Raw genomic sequence first — 19,435 nt, 5'->3', positions numbered from 1 at the left:
GCACGAGTGAAAGATATTGTGCAACATATTTCTAAATTATGCACAGTTTCCTTTCCAAGAAGTATCCTCATTACGCTTAAATGTAGCATTAAATCATAAACTATAAAAAGTTATATAGCCGGGCAACGAAGACGTATGATATAACTGTTCTCGGGCTTGAAAAGTCGTAAATATATTTTGTAATAACTACGTTGTACGCACGCAACGTACGAACAAATGCGGTAAGAGTAAGAATAATAGGAGAAAAGAGAGTAAACAGATTTGTTGATACTATGAGTGCATCGCAGTTGTCGTCACCGTTGTCGCGCCCGTAAGCCACGAACTTGTTTTTGCTTTTCTTTCCCTTGAGGAGGAGCAAACAGTTCCGGCGGCACCAGTTCTCGATTTATCGTCACGTCTCCGGTTTCATTCCGCTTTTCTACCTGAGGTGACCTCAGTGAACCCGAAGTCAATCGAATTATCGGTGCGTTCTGGCGCGAGCGCTCGTTTCAACGAAGTTTTATCGATCGTGCTTCCTTTCCGCTATCCTTACGCTTTACAGGAAAAGCGTATTCCCCGAGGACACCGACACAAAGGCTGCTGTCTGTTGCTTCCGGCCAATAATAGCGACAACGGATTGTTTTCTCGATAGCAATCGCTCATCGACAAACGATTCAGTATTCGTATTTTATTTCTATTCTTTTTTTTTTATTTTTTTTTATTTTTTTTTTTTATTTGTCTAGTTTTCTTTCTTTTTTTTTTTAATAAATAATTCCTTTGACGTTAATGGTACGCCGCTGAATAGCAACGGTCTTCTCTTACGTTTTATCGACTTGCCATTTCCGTGAGCGAAATTCCGAGGTTTTACGACGCACGGTCGAATGTTAAAGCGATCACCGAAAATTCGCCGTTTGTCACGGGACGCGAGTTACGAAACGCGCTGCTTTCATATCCGCTTGACGTGCGTTAATTAACGAGCGCGCGCGAGTTTAATTTAATCGACAGTATGTCAGTTGTATAATCCTAAGACGTATGTAGACACAGTGTCTGACGATATTTCAAACGCTGCCTAATTAATAACTTTCGGTGTGTGACGAAGCTGAATCACGAGGCCCGGACGAAGACCGTGGAGAACATATGGATAATCACGGAGCATTTGAACGTTCTCTACCGTGAGAACTGGACGAAATTGGCCGACCAGGAGATCGCGCGATTTCAGGACCAACTAGTGAAAAGGATCACGGAGGACATGATGGCGAGCCAGGCTGCCGGAACGTACACCGGCAGCTCCACCAGCGAAACTGTAACGGAACGTCGTGTGCCGGAGTACGAATGGAACTTCGCGAAGGCGTTCCTCTATTCTCTGACGGTGCTCACCACAATTGGTAAGTTTTAGACGCAATTAATTAATTATCACGTCGCATGCACCGAGGTCGCCCACCCTTTAGCGCGACGCCTTCTGTCGCATTCTTGTAAATGTAATGAGAGATTCCAGCAGACCGGAAACTACTATAAAACGCGGTTCCCACGTGTCAACGGAGACTGCAAAAGGAATTCACGGCTTTCTTATTTGCACTTTGTGCTTTCAACTCTGTAACGTAATAATAAATTTTTAATTCATTTGCGAAAGTAAAGCGGGATTAAATTTGAAATTGTTTTAAGATTAAATAATCGGCAACGCAGTTTACTAGAATTGTAGAGAATATAGAAATTTTATAGAAATGTTTTCGTTAGACTGGTAATATTCCGATAAAAAACGTGAAGTGGCATGTTTTTTTTTTCTTTTTACTAATTAAATTTGTATGTTAAATTAGAGTCAAACAGAATTGGCGTGTTAATGAAATACTCCCGTAATCCAAGGCAAAAAATTAATTTTGCTAAAATAATAATATACTAACTGGAAATGTGTAATTTGTAAATGACAGTATATCTATGTGAATCGCAGTAATGACACGATAAACAACGGTACACAATCAGTATCAGCAAGCATACGCGCTGAAACTACAAAGTGCGCAGATGATATTTGTTCCTCTACTTGAACTTGTGCGATTTCCCATCTGCACGAGCACTGTACACATGTACGAAGGCATAAGTTTGCACGAAAGGAGTGCCGGCGCAGCAGAATATTTGTACATAATTAGTAGGCTCGGAGAAACAGAGACAAGCGCCGAAAAGACATTGGCACACAGACGGATAATTAGTTTAATCAAATACTACGTCAATTAGCCCGCGATGTTAGTTAGAGAACAATGCTGGCATTAATAGCACATAGCTGCAGTTACGCTAAATAGTTTTTTACATTTTATTAAAGTGTTTTATAAAAATTTCATACTTTCAATGATAAAGTTTAATTTTTTTTTTGTACAAGGAATTATTAGTCCTTCAATTACTTCTTACTCGCGGAAAGAGATACATTAAAAAAAAAAAGTTAAAACTTTTTAAAAACGCAATTGCATTACACGTCATAAATAAACCAAAAGAAACACTCCGTAATTAAATGACCCTCCTTAGCTGAAGCAAAGTGGCATTGATCGAGCACTCCACGATTTGAAATTATCATTTACGAAAGGGAAACATAAAATAAAGACGATAGTACGAGCATTTATTTTGGAAACGAACAAAAATACGACGTTGACGTAATGTAATGGTCCCCGCGACGCAATTGCAAATCTCTTGTCCACTTTGGAAATATCAATTCCTTCCGTTCGTCGACAATTTCATCGCTTTCAACTTAGTAGCGCTGGAAACGAGTGACGTCACGTCCAGTCGTTTACTTTAGTTATTACGGAAACAGATTGGTACTTCATGAGTCGGTGGATATTTAAAAAGGGAAGGAAGCAATGGCCGGGTATATCGAGCAGCTTATCGAATTATCGATACGATATATACTTATACCTTTTTTAATGCCCTTAACTACTTCGGTAGATTTCTCGAAATGGCTTTCGATATTACTGCTACGTGTACCATTTATTATGTCCGAGTTCATTTCTGATCATGGTTTGTTTTCCCTACATTTTTTTCACACGACTGCTCCGTGAGAATAAATAGTTTAAAAGTAACTAAAAAAAACGTATTATACGTAGATCTAAAAGAGAAATGTATCTCTGTATTTTTTATACGCCTTAAAGTATTATAAACGTCTTTCGTAAAACATAACGTAAGATGCAATGAAAATAATGTGAACGCTAATAAAAGAACGCGAGTACCCGAAATACTTCAAGTTTAAAAATTATCCTAAAATATATATAGTTTGTTATTTTTTTGACAATTTTTGTCCTCCCCTTGATCCACTTGAATTTGCCACCCGTCGCAAACTCCCTTTAATTTCACGCTTTCTGTGCACATGCACAAAACATTCAATGGCTACAGAACTCCGCAGACACCCTTTTTTCCTAGGACGTTTAATCATATGCTCCGCACCACGGGCAGGCTCGCGGAAATTAATATTTTGTAACTCACATCGGCCCCCTCCCGTGTTTATAGGCAGAAGGCGATTGATCGTCGGCCACGAAATACGTAAAATCCCGTGGGTCGCGTGATATAGCATTCGCAATTTTCGTCGGCGATGTATATAGAACAGACGTAATACCCGCATCCACATACGGAGATGTAATCGTATAGCGGGGAACACGCATGTCCCATGAATTTTAATATAAATTTCATCGAGCGTATTTTTGGTCTATCACCTACGGCAAATGGGGAGCGCCGGCCCATCGTCGTGACCCTCGTTATTACAGCGAGAGATCAATTTTTACAATTATTACACGGATTCAAAAATTGCGTCATTTCCTATACGGGGCGTACGGGCTCGTTTAATCTAGCTAAGGTGTCGAGGTGTTTCCTATCACAATTTGTTGCACATCTCTGACCCTCGCGCAACGTTACACCGACGACTTCCGGCGTCGCCGTCGTCAGCAACGGGATCGATAATGGAACAGTTTCCAGCAGGAAAATGGCATGGAAAATTAATCTGATCTGGCCAAGTTCGCTCCCGTCTTTACTTTAAACTGGCCGTTTCTACCTCGCTCGCGTTGCGACCCTCTAAATAAAACATTTATCGCCCCCGTTGCTTTTTTTTCTTTTTTTTTTTCCGGACTTAGTACCTACTTTTTTTTCGGACACGAATATACTATTACTGTCGTTGGCGCGGCTTCCCTTTTTCAGGACTTTTCTAACGTCGTACATCGGTTAATAACGGGAAGTAGCTTGGTACTTTTTATCGGCTTGTCCAAAAACGAAAATATTGTTCGGCGAGTCAACCACATGCCGGCAGTCAAAAAACTTCGTACCGGCATAATACTAAGCGGATAATATTGTTCGTAACTTTCTACGAACAAAAAACAAGCAAACATATCAACTGGAGAAATGAGAGAATTTTTTTGTCGCTGTGTATATATATCTACGCGTATTTGACCAGGAGTTGTAAAATCAACTCGAATGAAGTTTTAATTGGAGCGTATAATCATTAAAATAAGGCTTTAGCAGACTAATTAACGTTTTTCTATATTCCGTATAAGGGTAATTCGATCATTATGTGTGATCTACTTACGCTTTAATTATTCCTAGCCCCGTTAATTGAACTGCTTTTGAAATTACCAGAAAAAAAATTCTACGCGCTTCATTTTTTATTTTATTTCGATTTATTGAAAAAAAAAATTGGTTTTGTTTGTAAAAAGTGAAATTTTTGAACGCATTCGCTTCCTATCGAGAAAGGAAAGGAATTATTAACAAAACAACGATGTTCTGTTGAAAATACGCAAACACATCACGGGGATGAGTAAACAACTCTCGGCAAAACGAAGTCCTTGTTTTTTAGAAATAAAACTTTCTCTCATTTATTGATCATGTTTGGTTGACTATCGTTTAAATTACGATTAAATTTTTGCCAATTTTTATCGTTCCTAAAGTGTTCGATAAACTTTTAAGCAAGGAAAAATAATGTCCATTATTAGTTACGGTAGTTCTTGAAAATTAATTGATTTAATAGAAGTTAAAATAAAACGCGGAAAATTTGTAGATGGAAAATTGGAAACGAGGAGGCAATTACATACCTATGCATTTTACGTTTTATTGGTTTTTTATGACACGGTAACTGAAAACAGAAAATTGTTGTGATTATTAATTAAAACAATGCGTCGTTACGTTCCAATATTTGGAAAATGACTTCACGCAAAAAGTATTACAATGAAAATTTATTAAATTTTAACGCTGTTTTAAAATCGTATCTTTGAAATTGTAAATTTGCAGGAGGCTGATGTTTTCAAAAAAAAAATTTTTTTTGTTCTTTTTTTACCAAATTATCACCGCGTATTATATTTACTTTTTAATTGTACTTTTATCTAATAAAAAAAAAAGTTTTATACAAGCTTTTTTACGCATACACAAATTGTACAGTGCTACCATCGCGATTGCAAAATTTTCTTATTACATACGTAAATCTGCAAATAAATGACGTTTACAAATTCACAATATGCATATCATTATGAAAATAAAACGAGCAAATTATGCGAACAAGAACTAAGAAGAATTACTTATTTTAAATTCACTTTCGAGATGCCCTCGAAAGACATAACTGCTATGCGGAAGTAACAAACTTGCGCAGACATTCAATGTTTTAGAGAACCTTAACTCTCTTTGATTTTATATTCTTCGAGTCTGCGTTAGACGGCTCGTAGGGCGCCTCCGCTCTTCTACTTTATCCGCCGTACACCTTTCGTTGCGACTACGTCCTACCTCAGCGGCGCATAATCCAGTTTACGTATCGCAAGAGACGAATCATCCGTTTGCATTTCACGATATGAGGTCGCATGAATATTTGGCCGGCTGCCTCTCCGCAGGCAAAAGTTACGTATTCAGAAAATAGTTGAAGCACCCGCTGGACGGGGACCAAGACGCGACGCGACTCTCCAGGAACTGGACTATATCCTATAAAGACACTATTCGCTTTATCTACTTACGTATCCTAATCCGCGATATCCTCAGTACGAATTTACGTATTGCCCGTCTTCCCGGCGCGTTCGCTTCCCGCTTGACTTGCAACGATGCTTGTCATTTATGGCGAATCGATTCCCGTTGCGAAACCCAGGGAATACGATGTAAGATAACGTGTGTGTTTGTCTACTTCGATTCAAATATCTGCAAGAGGTACCTACTTCCATTGATGTGTTATTCAGATCAGTAGTACAAAATGAAATTTTAAGAGGAGATGAATTTTAAGACTCCGGAGCTTCTCGTAAATATAAAAATGCTACACCGATTTGCTTAATTCACGTTAATACGATTGCAAAGATACGAATTAAAAATAAAAATTTGAATATAAAATACTTTTATATTCTTTTTTTTTTGTTATTGAGATTTGCATTTATTTATCTGCAGTAATACTGGTGAAAGTTTCATTAATCATCTCAAATTATTTTCGCAACATTCCCCGATGTTTTCAAGCGTGCGCCACGAGAGTGTATATATGTATGTATGTGTTCTCGTTGCAGTGCACAAGACTAAGTTTCATTTCATAACGACACGGTGCTCTCTGCGTCGCCGGTTTCATGCCACTATCTTTTTCTCATGCGCATCCTCTTTATCTTCCCGTTCGGAGTAGTCGCAACTTTGGGTGGACCGGGAAGAGCAGACACGATTTTGCGACCGTCTTAATGACGGTGGAATGAAGGAGGTGGTGAATTTTAATCAGAGATCCCCGTCGCCCTAATGGATTGCCAGGCGCGAAGGGACTCCGACTAATCACAATTTGTCGCTCGTTTCGGTAGCGCTGCCCACTCAATTGGCGTAGCTTGCTGTGTTTATAATCTAAACTCGAATTAATTTCTCATCAGTTTACTTCTCCTATTGTCGTTATTTTATTGATGTTATTTACTTTCCGTCGCGTTACGTCAAAATGCGAGAAGTGCAAGCAACAATCCTGACCGAGGTAATATTTTTCGCAATGAAAGTTTGCAATTTTTTTTTCTGCCGAATAAGAGAGAGAGAGAGAGAGCAAGTAGAGAGATATGTTAAAATAATTCTCCTTCCGACGAATAACGATGCTCAATCGAGCTCGCCGCCATTATTACAGGCTTTAAACTTGTAAACGTAAGAATTAATCGAAACCGGGGATAAGAACAGGTGGAGTGAAGAGGCGGAACGTGCGCGTGGAGTTCGAAAAAGTAGTAAGGAAGTCCCGGAGTGGTAAAAGGCGCACCTACCACCACGTCCTCGCGTCGTACGAGATTCGAATCACGCCTGTCTTCTCCCTCGTTTTCTCCCGTATTTTTCTCTTCCTTCTTGGCGCGCTACTCGTTTCGTCTTTCGTCTTTCGGGCACGTCAACCTTCTTTCAGACATCTCCCATCGTCTTCTTTACCTCCTTCGCCACTACGCCGTGAAATTGCTATTTTCATTTTCTATTTTCACCGTTGCTTTCGCAAACGAACCGATCGAATCACGACCGCTGTCGGCAAGCTTCTCTACTTGCACCACCTCGTACGTTCTATTTCGTTAAGTAATTGTATTAATAAATACACAACGCGGACGATTAACATGTAACGTTTCCATTTTGTTTATGCGAAGCGCTGTTATCATACATTTGCACAATACATTGTTATAATTAATATCCCAATTCATGTAATGACGTAACGTATAATAATAACGTATAATTTAATAACAACGCGCTCAGTTTAGGGTACGTTGCACAGGAGGAAATCAGACAGGATGCAACTGAAGCGTTTAATTTCCAACTACAACTCCCAGCAAATTAAACATCAAACTCTACTTTTTTTTTTTTTTTTTTTTTTTTTGTTAAACGATCTTACTTTTGGCATTTTCGAGATGAAAACAATATCGGTTTATTTTACTGAAAGTTATCGAAGATACCTCGTGCTCGATGGCGTAGACGGTATTGTGAAACTCGAAAGTTAACGTAAGACTTATTTTATCAGCGAGAGAACGCGGATCTCGAAAGCCGACTTGCCGAGGAAACTGCAGCTCATTATCGCGAATCCGATAGCTCGTCATTGACCGAAGTGAGAAGGGAAAATAACGAGAGATAGGGCTAGCCGCCGGCGCGCGAGGGAGGGTATGTTGTCACTTTTATTTCCCATCGCATTCTCCCCGAGAGAAATAACGGCGGTGCTCTTACATAGCAATGGCAACGATAGCGAACACCCCCCCAGACGTCGACGTCGAATGCCACGGGAAGATGGATATCCTCTTTTTCTCTCCGCGCGCCGAACTCCGCCGCGGAAATGGTAATATATACGAATGATCGATCGTCGCTGGAGTGGAATCGGGCACGTCTTTCGGATATATTTTTTTAATCCTCTTGCGGACCGGTGGCGCTCGCTCTTTTTCTCTCCACCTACGATCGCGGATAACGTTTCGATTGTATTTACATCTTTTCGCGACGACTCGTAAACTGGAGGGCTGCGGAGTCGAGATTGTATATAGGAAATTACGAAGGGAAAATAGCTCCGCGAATAAAAGCGGATCTCGACCGTCGTCGCGTCTTACGTAGGAAGTAAATCTCAAGTTTTGCTTAATCATTTATTTCTTGACATCATTTATTATCGTATTGCCTCGTACCGTTTCCGGGGCGTATCAACAAGACGGCGCTACCAGCTGAAGATATTTTAATCTTTCTTCGTTGCTTCGTTTTTTTTTTTCTTTTTTTATTTACGGCGCGAATGGATGAGAGATAACTTTATAAATGATCTTTATGTATATTTTGATGTAATATATCAAAGAAGATATATCTACCCTCTCTTTCTCTCTCTGTCTTTCTCTCTCTCTTATCTATTCAATTTCATGGAATATAGACAGTTTAATGATCGATTTTCTTTCTCGTTTCTTTCAATCATTTTTAAAACTTTGTTCCTTCAGGATGAGAGAAGGTTTTATAAAAGGCCCGAGAGACGCAATTATCCAATTATCCATTCCGACTTTAATATATACACTGTGTTCGTATAAAGAAGCACCGAGAAATTCGCAAGAACGATAGAAAGAAGGCGGAAAGCGAGAAAACTCGCGGCTGATTAATGCGTCACGCCTTTAACGGGAAAACAGGGAAGCCGCGCAGACGCAGCCTCCGCAGCTTCCTCGGGCGCGAAGCGAATATCTAATTACACTTGGAAATTATTTTTCCCCTCGAAAAGTAACGACCCAGTTACGCTGTTATTATTAATGTCCGAGTTGCACGAGCGAGAACGACTTTCGAGCTATCGCACGGGCCCCGTAAGGTGGCATTTGTCTTCAAGATTATACGCTCGTTTCTCGCAACGTCCTTTTTTCTTTTTTTTTTCTCCCCGTAACGCATCAAATAACGCAGCCGTCCACGAACGAAGAACTCATGAATATCGTACGGCAATAAATTAATTACAGTTAACACTTTACAGTGCAGTCTTCCCCCTTTTTATTATTATTATTTTTTTTTTCATGTTTCAACGCCCAAATTTAGTTCCGAATCGGTACCTTCAAAGTTAATTTGCTAAAATCACTTTTTAATTTCAGCCCTAATTATTTTAATTTAATTACTTTAATTTTAAAAGAGATATAATTACTTTTGCGATAATAACCCTTTTAGTGACCTTTTATGAGTGCCACGTTAAGCATACCGTGTATAGTATTTTCGCCACGTTCTTAATATAAAATGAGAAAAATTCGTGTATGAGGCATGTAGCTAACCCTAAAAATTCTAATCGCGTTTGAAACGAGCATACACGTGCTACCGCGGGCATATTACATATTCTTTTATTCGCTCTACGTTTCAGAATAATCTTCTCAATAAAAACCTCACCGCGTAATCCTTGGTGTATAACTCGCGTGAACGTATCTTGCAGCCTACGATGGCTCGTGTTAATCCTTTTTAAATCCATTTACGACGACGCAGCCGCATAAATTCATAAATAATGAGGAAATACGCTGAGCGAGATAGGAGCGAAGCGGAACGACAGAAAGCAGAAGCGCGGACCCAGCACGCGCTTGCATACGTTTCCCGCCGCGCTGCTTACAAAGACACGACTACGTAGTAACTATAAATCTAAAGCTGACGCTTGAGAGAGATAGCGTGCTATGCGGATGAAAATTTCGGGCATTAAGTAGCGGACAAAAATGGATTTTTCATGTTCTACCTGCTCCGTGCGGCAACGCGGATAAAAATATCAAGGGCTTCCTGTCCGGTCTCGCGGCCAGTCACAAATTTACTCGACATTTATGTATGGATTGCATAATCAATCACGCGAAATCCATTGTGGCAGGCGGCACGAAGAAATATCAGATAAATTATTATTAGATATAAACCTTGAATCGGGATGGGGTATTAATAATTCGATCGTACCTGTTACGTTAGCGGATTAAAGACTCGGATTGGAGCCTGCGCGATAACGAAATACGCAAACATATTCGTTTGCACGCGGGTGAGCTTCCCTCGCTGGCTTCCACCGTTTGGTTGGTTATTGTTCGCGGCGTAAATATATATTTTCGGGATACTTTTGCAACCAAGCGCCTGTCTTCGGGTACTTTGAGTTCGCTTTCACGTCGCGCGGTCGTGGTATTTAATAATATTGCACACGAGCGTGGCCGCGACACCTTACAACGCACGTTAACGCGCCTCGGCAAGTCCTAATTTCGTCGCTTGTCGCCTGCAGCAAGGACACGCCGTCAGACGATTTTAATTGCGCGATTGTTGCCTTTAATTATCCAGCCTTCGTCACCTGGTCGCGGGCGGTGACAACGCGGTGTGATGGAGGCTGTTGCGAATAAATACGTTCTACTTGACGTTATCATCGTCGCAGTCAATCAAGACCGTTATCCGGAATGCCGCTGCAATCACTCATCTTCTTGGCCGCGCGACACGGTCTGATTACGCCGCGCTAGGCAACTCCAAGAAACACGACCCGCTCTGCTTACTCGCCTCGAAACCACTTTGGAAGCGATTTCAAACGTAAAGTGTACGAACGGCGGGCGCTCGGGTGTTAGCTCTACCAACTGGCGGGCGAGTCTTCGCGAGTGTCGCCTCTCGAAACTCTCGAGTCCGAAGTTGAAACACGAGACAGGCATTCGGGTGCCGACGGTCGTCTCCAAGCAGTTGAAAATAGAACGTACCTAGGAGTAATTAAAGCCGCTAATGCAAATGGATAGCGCGGGGAGGAGAGGTCGGCGAACGGAAGCGGAGGTGGAAAGCGTTCCGGGCAAGGCGTCGGCATTGCCTTTCTCCCCCGTGAACGTTAGCGCGGCGCTCTTCGCGCGGCTGCGGCACTGCCGGAAATATCGCCGAAATATGCTAAGAGCTAACCAAGAACGCTCGCGGTCTTAGCATAACAACGTCCTGACATTCGGCGCAAAACTTCTGAATATGCACGAGACGCTCGGAATTAAAACGAGATCCACCTTCGCTCTCTACGCGCCGGGCTCCTTCGGGGTCGACGTCGCCGCCGCGGTCGTATTTCCATTTCCACCCGGCGTATCGCCGCGCCGTAAGATATCAAGGAATATCGGTGGGAAATATCTCCTCGAAGTTGTTAACAACGCGCTCGCATCCAACCTCGGTGGACGCGCTCGGCGACTAAAGCGAAAGTCGTTAACGATCCGCATTGCGTGCGACTGCGAGCCCGAGTTTCCATTCATTTGTTGTTGGGATTTTCGACCGAGATAGCGAGGCGAGTTAAAGCAACGCCGTGCTCTGAATCGCTACGAAAAATGATAGGACGGCGGTGCGCGCACAACCCGCGGTAATGCCGTGGAAATGTTACCGTCTCCGTATGTGCACGGTCACGTCGTCCTTTTGTTGCAGCAGGTCGCATAGAATTACAATACGTATACGTTTGTCGAGGGTTGACGAACGCCCGGGCGACTCAATTTTTCGTTCGCGCTGGTCATTACCCTCGCACGCGAGCACTCTCGTTTACGGGCAAGAGAATTTTACGCGAAAACTTTCGCGAAAAGACGTAAATTCCGAGTAATGACAACATCCTCCCATTAATCGCACTTCCCCAGTTTTGTTATCAGTACGATATGTCCTACTTTACATAATTCGCAGTAGAGTGCGTCTCTTCAACAAGTTAATTTCCCGTCGGCGCAGACTTGGGGACAGCCCGAGATCATTCGACGAGTTAGCACGTATCCCGTCGTATTTGCATTTCATTTATTTCTCTTCGCCTCGCCTCCGCGGGATCTCGAAGAGGTACGGATAAGGCGGGGAAGGGTTATTTATACGCGGCTTAATCCGGCCACCTGAAGAAGCCGAAAAGGCCGCGGCGATGTAACGTCGGGCCGCGGCCCATTAACATGGCAATGGCGGTTGTTACGGTGGTCCTGGTTGCACGGTCGACCGGCAACTTTGTTCCTGACGACGGCCGTCGAGGACGAAGAAGTTGTATACCAAGGGGAATACATTAAGCGTAATCTCTCCGTCCCGGAAAATCATTCTGCGTCGCGGGGAGCAGAGCTTGCCACTTCCCAGTTTATAAACGAGATACGAGCGAGCTTTTCCGTGTACATCGATTGTGCACGTATATTACAATTACATCGAGCAAACGAATTATTAACCGACGTAACGTCAAGGTTCGCGCAATTCCACGATCGACATTAAAACATTCATATATTGGAAATGACATTAATTCCTCTCGCAAATAACTTATTAATGAGGTAAAAAGATGGATAGACCGCGATAATTACTGCAGGATCGGAAATACGCATGATATGTGAATTAATAATGGTGCGCGCTCGTACATAACAAAATTAGTTTTATCTTACTGCGTCGGGGTAAATTTTCGCGCGATATACGTGCAAATCCTCGTATCGATTATAGGCAGGCTCGACATAAACCGAAAGAGTATGGTCGCGCATACATACATACAATCAGCTTAAATAATCATAAAATTCTCGACATATAAAGTGCGCCGCGTCGTAATTTATTAGCTACACGATAAAACGGTGGAAGCGTATAATACAGGTACTGCTCACAATAATATAGGGTGGGTCATTTAATTTGATCATCCTAAATCACTTGTAAACTATTTATTTCATGAAACGTTATTTCAAACAATAGTTACACGTTATTTAATGGAACGTATATTAATTTAATTTTTTATATTCCTGCTTTTTTATGGAGATAAAAGTTACCGCTATTTTTTAAATAATATAATATAATTTGGAAAATATGACATAATTCCTTTAATTATTCCGCGTATTAGAGTAAATTTATTAAAAAGTTAATAATATAAAATGAGATATTTAATACTTTTTTGATAGACATTTTAACGTGAGATATAAAGTACCTTGAATAATATTCATTTGTCGGAAAAATTTAATAAGCTAATAAATTTATTTTTTACGAAAGAAAAAAAAAAGTCACGTGTATGTACAAATGGATTTAATTATAAAAGAAAAATACTAGATAAGAGCGCATAAAGAAAAAAAAAACAGAAAATTATGTGAAGGAGAATAAATTATTTGATACAACTCTTGGAAATAATTTTTTTAAGAAACAAATAGCCCACGAGTAATTTAGGGATCATCAAGTTAAGTGACTCACCCTGTATACCGGTATATCTCCGTTATAGGGCGGTAATGAGATTGCACAAAGTTCATTGTTCCATTTTGAACTGATTATAATCGATGTTGGATATAAGACAATAACGCGCTATCGCTACTATGCACGTGGTAGCCTGTCGACTAAGTAAAGTTTTTCCGTACTCGATCTCATCCCGTGTCATTGTAAAATAAAACAAAAAAAAAAAAGAAGAAGAAGAAAAAAAGGGACAAAAATGAATGATTGGAGCTCGAATAGTTTCGCGCCGATGGCACGCATATTTTGCATCACCTCGAGAAATTATTATCGTTTATTCAATCTGAAATTTGCCGACGGTAATCAACTAGTTAAAAAGAAGGTTCGTGTTTGGGCGAAAAGATTGGCCTCGCAAAAAAAATATATAAAAAACATAGTTTGTTATAACGATTTTACAAGCTCCGCAATGCGAACGTGTCTCTATGAAATACGTTGTAGGTCTGTGTTTTGCGTCGTATACCGCATAACGTGCTGATGTGCTAAGTGAAACTTTGTACGCGGTTTGCAAATCAACAGCGTACCGTTGGTTGCTACTTCTTGTTCGTCCGAGTTGTCGAGAACTTGGCGATCACGTCCTCAATGTCGTAAAGAATGTTTTATCTAGGATAGCAGTCGACAAATAGGAACATTGTTTATTGAAACGTACTCGAACTTCGTGTTGCTTATATTATGTGGTTTCCAAGTTATTCATTAATTCATTTAGTAATTCGACTTCGTTTATGCTATGTACCTGACCGCTGGCATGAAATGCGCGCGTGTATGTATTCACGTATATCGTGTAGATCTTCCTGTCCAGCGAATCGCGCGAAAATTGGTTGCGCTCGTTCACGAACCGCGTAGCCACGCTCCAAATGAGCCAATCCACCAATGACACGACAACGTTGATGCACGACGAGCATTAAAAAAATAAAAAAAATAAAAAAAAAGAGAGAAAGAGAGGAAAAAAAAAAGAGGAGTTAACGAGCTCACGGAATGAGCAGCCGTTCTTGTATTCCCCTGCCGTTGGTCGTTTCGACGATTAAAAAGCTCACTTTTATTAGCGTTCCATCGGCGGTTTATGCGCGCTCGTGGAACACACCTGACGGGAAGTGCATTACCGCCCGCGAGAACGGTGCGCGTCGGGATCTGAAATAATTCCGCGCTTTCGACGACGCTCACGGTACATCGATAAAAATTTATTCTATACGATCGGCGTATCGGAGGGACGGCATCTGGTTCATCAAACAGCCCGGGCTTACATACACGCGCCGCTTTTAGTGCAGATGCGGTCAAGTGCGGCATCCACCTACGTTCCATTTGAACGTTTACGTAATAGTTATAAAATTTTATTAACTCGAAAAAAAAAAAAAAAAAAAAAATAGAAGAATATTACCGGTATGATAAATATTCGTGATTATTAATGATATTTGTTAAAAATTTAATTCTCTAATTTTATAACACTAGTTGCAATAGAACTTAGTTACGATAAAAAAGATGTTCGAGCATATTACGAGGACTGTTTTCTGCACAATGGTCAGTTAAAAACGTCGCTTTGTTCGGAAGGTTCTCTTCAATACAAGACGACTTTAAACGTTTTCATTGATCCTCGCGGTTGAGCGGACAGATGCGGCCCACGGCTTTCGCCACGCTGTGTTTACTCCCAATTCATTTCCCGGCCACAACAATCGACAGAAGTGTCAGGGCGACGCCGCCGATAGGGGGAAAATCGAATGCGGCCAGTGGAGCCGATAAAGTTCCGCGAAACGCTTCCTTAATGCGGAGGTACAGCGACCGCTGGAAGTTATATCGCAGCTCAGTTGGAAGTAAACTCAACCCCTTTTTCGCAAGTCGCAGTAGCCTCCGGATAATACTCTTTTTACCCCCCCAAGTGGCCGTCATTTCCACCCCTCGCGCCACAGCCATGCCACTTATGTGGCCGTTTTTACCCACCGAATTCAACAGAATGGTCTGCCACAAATAGAAATGGGAACGGCGCTGCGTGATCGCGCGACGCCGTACGGGTTACATCCCTCGATACGTGAGACGGAAACCAGCGCGAAAGGGTGAGGGAGGAAGTACAAATGACGCAGTAGGTGCAAGAGGGCGAGAGAGAAAGAGAGAGAGAGAGAGAAAGCGCCGACGGGGCAAGTAGATATGAACTCCATAGACGCGAATAATTCGAGGCACGTTTCGCCGATGGATTCGCGGGGATAACTCGGATCCCGTAATTACCTGTCCGATACAAAATCGATGTCAAAGAAGGACTGGCGAGAGAAGGAAACGTGATCGAAAACGCGGCCGGACCGGCGCGCGTAGGGAAAACAGGAGGACGGAGCTGCAATTTATTATTCCGACACCCGTGCACGCTGCTTTTACGATCCACCATATTTCTTGCCGCGAAGATTACCGAAGTGTTGGATTCGAAAGATTGATAGCGCTAAGTGCCGCCTGGCGAAAACAGAGAAGCCGCGCGATACTTTCGATATGCGCGCGCCGTGCCAATAATCGTGCGTTTCGTCGGCAGTTAATTACGCGATAAAACTTACTCGTGTTATCTCGCTTCGCCTTCTCGATCTTGCTGACGTTAAATATTCGAGATAAGATATTAATTGCAACTTTATCAAAAGCAGAAATAAATAAATACCACCGCAGGCTTTCATTATTTCTTTTTTTTTTTTCCGATCCCCTACAGAAATTTGAATTTCAAACCTAATTGAATATAAAATATTGAAAATGTGATTGAAAAACAATATCGTAATGCAGCAAATGAAATAAATTGAAAATATACGAGCAATCGTATAACGATGTACAATTTCAAATGTACATTTCCGGAAGCAATGATCCTGGAAAAAGTACACATTCAGAGAGAAAACTTTTTCCGAAGTTTTAAAACGAATTTCACAATCAATTTAACCTTCTACTGATAGGGTTCTATCTAACATCGAGGGTTGCGCGTGATCGATAGTCTCGTCTTTTAAAGCTAAAATTATGCGAAGCCTTCCAGATATTAACTTGCAGAAATAATTAATATCAAAATAATCAAGCTCGATAAAATGATTAAATATAGAATTTGCTCACCTCTTGATTAGTCCTAAATAATTTTATCGGATTAATAGTACATAAATCGGATCGGTGAAAATTTTTTCTAATTATTCTCAGTGACAGATGTGATTTATCGTTAAAACTTTATCCTGCATTTATGATTTCGTATGACGTTTTGTAGTGACAACGATATTTTGATAATCAAAAGAACAGTTGGATAATTAGTAAATTGTAATTTGTTTTGAACCATTTTCATTAATTATTATTAAAATTTACTTTATATCAACACATATAAATATTGAAATGCATTTTGAAATCAAATATCTCGTTCGAACCAGCGATTCAATTGATATTCGATATTTTGTTCAATGAACGATAATTATCTAATGGTGTTCGAGGGATGTTTGGCCAATTCATTCATTTGCACACGATATAATCTTATTTTTTAATAATATTTCTTATAATGATAATAAATGAAAAATGTCGATGCAACTTCTTGCCAGGATTAAGAATATAATAATCTTATCTTTTTCGCGGTGTAATTATATCTTGGATATATGTGTACACGCATATATACAAGAACCTGCGTAAGTCTGCTATCAGAGACTAACACGAACAGAGAAAATTCCTTGCATCGTCCTTCGAGGTTTAATAACGCTTGCTGAGCCTCGCCATTGCCATAAAGCCTCAGCCAGGAGACAGTGTGCCGAAAATCACCGTAGTTGCAGTTGCAATGGCATGTTTGCCGCGAGCAAATATCCTGCAAGTCCTTGGCGTGTCGTTATGTCGAAGGATTCTGTTGAGATACGACGTAAAAGAGGGGTAAAGCCAGGCAGAGTGCTACCATCTTTATTTCGTGACACTCGAAAGCCGAATATTGTCGTACGTACAATGTGTAAAAATGCGAAATATTTGTAGAGAATATTTTCAAGAGACACGTCGCGCATGTGAAATTATGTGAAATAACCGTAGGTATTCTTCTGAAGTAGTTCCAGCAAGAAATGCAAAAGCAGTTCAGACAGAAAGCCCCACCTCACCCCTCTCGTGACGTCACGCGGTACTCGATGTGTTAAAAAAAAAAAAAAGAAAAAAAAAAAGTATTTTACATATGCGATCTATCTACAAATGTTTTTAATGAAATTTTTGTAATTTTCGTAAAAGGTCAATTTTAACAGCTATAAAGTGGCTCCGTTTATATCGATAAAAATATCGATAAAAAAAAAATATTTTACTTCTATTACTTTGTGATAGATACAGCTTCTCAAATTTAATCAACGTCGTATTTACATTCTTCATTTGGCGTCTGGTGATCACGGCGGAATGCAAAACGAGCGCTAACGAGCGAATCACTCGCGTGACAGTCGAGATAGATTCAGAAATTAAAATCACTCGGTCGATGCGCACGCGAGTGGAGAACCGTTAATTATCCCCGGTCCATTATCTCAGCGGCAAAGTTGTACGCGCTCCGCGGTCTGACCGCTTCCGGTTCCGACTTTTATTTACGGGGCCACCCGCGCGACAGATAGAAAAACGAGCGACCGCAAAAAAAAAAAAAAAAAAAAAAAAAACAGAAAGGAAGAGAGAGACCTTCATACGGACTAATTCGCGGACCTTTTCTTCGACGCCGCTTCCCGAATCCTCCCCTTTATTGCTGTAGGAAACAATGCAGCGGCGATTAAAGCGTCGAGCCGGCTTGCATGTGTTTGCTGCACGTGTTCGTTATGCACGATGAGAGTATAACACGTACACGATTGAATGGGGATTAAATGTTCATGACAAAAACCGAGCCTCCTCCTTTTTTTTTTTTTTTTATTGCGCGGCTACATCGCCATTTCGTGATTATTTATGGCGCTAATATATCGCGCGATAAACGACATCGGCAAAATTGAAAAACCGGCAGGGGCTCTTTGACAGATTACCGCCGGACAGAAAACAGCGCGGAGCTCGTTTAAACAAATTTTCGCGCAAACAAGTTTGCTTAGGACCCGCTCGTTTAAACTAGTTCGATTACCAAAAACATTCGTCGACTTGTTGTTAAACGTTTGAGCAAAATAATTGTAATTCCGTCGCACTCGTGTAACGGCTTCTTTGTCGCTCGGCAATAGCAGCGTTGCATAAATTTTAAATTGACCTACTTAAATATTCATAAATTTATAAGCATTTCATGCTGTGTGATTAACACAGAATAATTATACGCAAAACGAATATCCCGAATGTTCACGTTACTCGAAAAAAGAAAGGAGATACAGATCCTACAAAAATAATGACGTTTACAAAATGTCTCATATAATATGATATAATATAACGATCAATGTAAAGCTCATTTTAGACAATTTATAATTCGCGTCAGATTTCAAAATGCAATCCTGTTTACAATTTTACACGCATGTATTGACATGCAAATTGATATATGTAAATATTTTAATATAATATATTCTACATTTTTATATTATATTTCTGTTACCGATTCGCTCTCCAATCGTATTATGCAGCATATAGCTACGAGCGGAATCCAATTTTGAATCCTGACACAAATTATAGCACGTCTAAAGAGAAATTAATTGTAGTGCATTCTCTCGAATTCGTGTAAATTAATATTCGGGCTGAATTTCGTACATAAACAATTATAGTTTAATGTTGGTGCAAAGCGACACTTTTATCATTATCACTTATCATTAGGTACATCATTCTTGCCAACGTATTCGTGCACTGTGGGTGCAAGCGATCGATGAATGATTCCGCTAATACCCAACGTCCCTCGAACGTAACGATAAGTCACTTGCATTGAATCGCAGGGAGTATGAGGTCATTATGAGAGACTGAAATTTATGTACATATACTATCAAGCTGTCTACGTGCGTGAGACAAGCTAGGAGATGAG

General features: G+C 40.7%; 1 protein-coding gene and 1 long non-coding RNA gene across 5 annotated transcripts in view; one reads left to right on the top strand and one right to left on the bottom strand.

The window, feature by feature from the left end:
* Window positions 1–19,435, top strand: part of LOC139106499 (TWiK family of potassium channels protein 7) — a 226,966-nt gene that overhangs the window by 168,330 nt on the left and 39,201 nt on the right. For all 4 annotated transcript variants that reach the window (XM_070663332.1, XM_070663331.1, XM_070663330.1 and 1 more), the window contains one exon: window positions 1,079–1,364. In XM_070663332.1, the coding sequence (XP_070519433.1) occupies window positions 1,079–1,364 (286 nt within the window). The remainder of the gene's footprint in view (window positions 1–1,078; window positions 1,365–19,435) is intronic.
* Window positions 1–19,435, bottom strand: part of LOC139106502 (uncharacterized) — an 84,677-nt gene that overhangs the window by 54,868 nt on the left and 10,374 nt on the right. The window lies entirely within an intron of this gene.

Source organism: Cardiocondyla obscurior, linkage group LG11 (assembly GCF_019399895.1).
Source record: "Cardiocondyla obscurior isolate alpha-2009 linkage group LG11, Cobs3.1, whole genome shotgun sequence".
Taxonomy (NCBI): Eukaryota; Metazoa; Arthropoda; class Insecta; order Hymenoptera; family Formicidae; genus Cardiocondyla; species Cardiocondyla obscurior.
The sequence above is the reverse complement of the archived record's forward strand: the minus strand, read 5'-3'. Positions and strand labels throughout refer to the sequence as shown.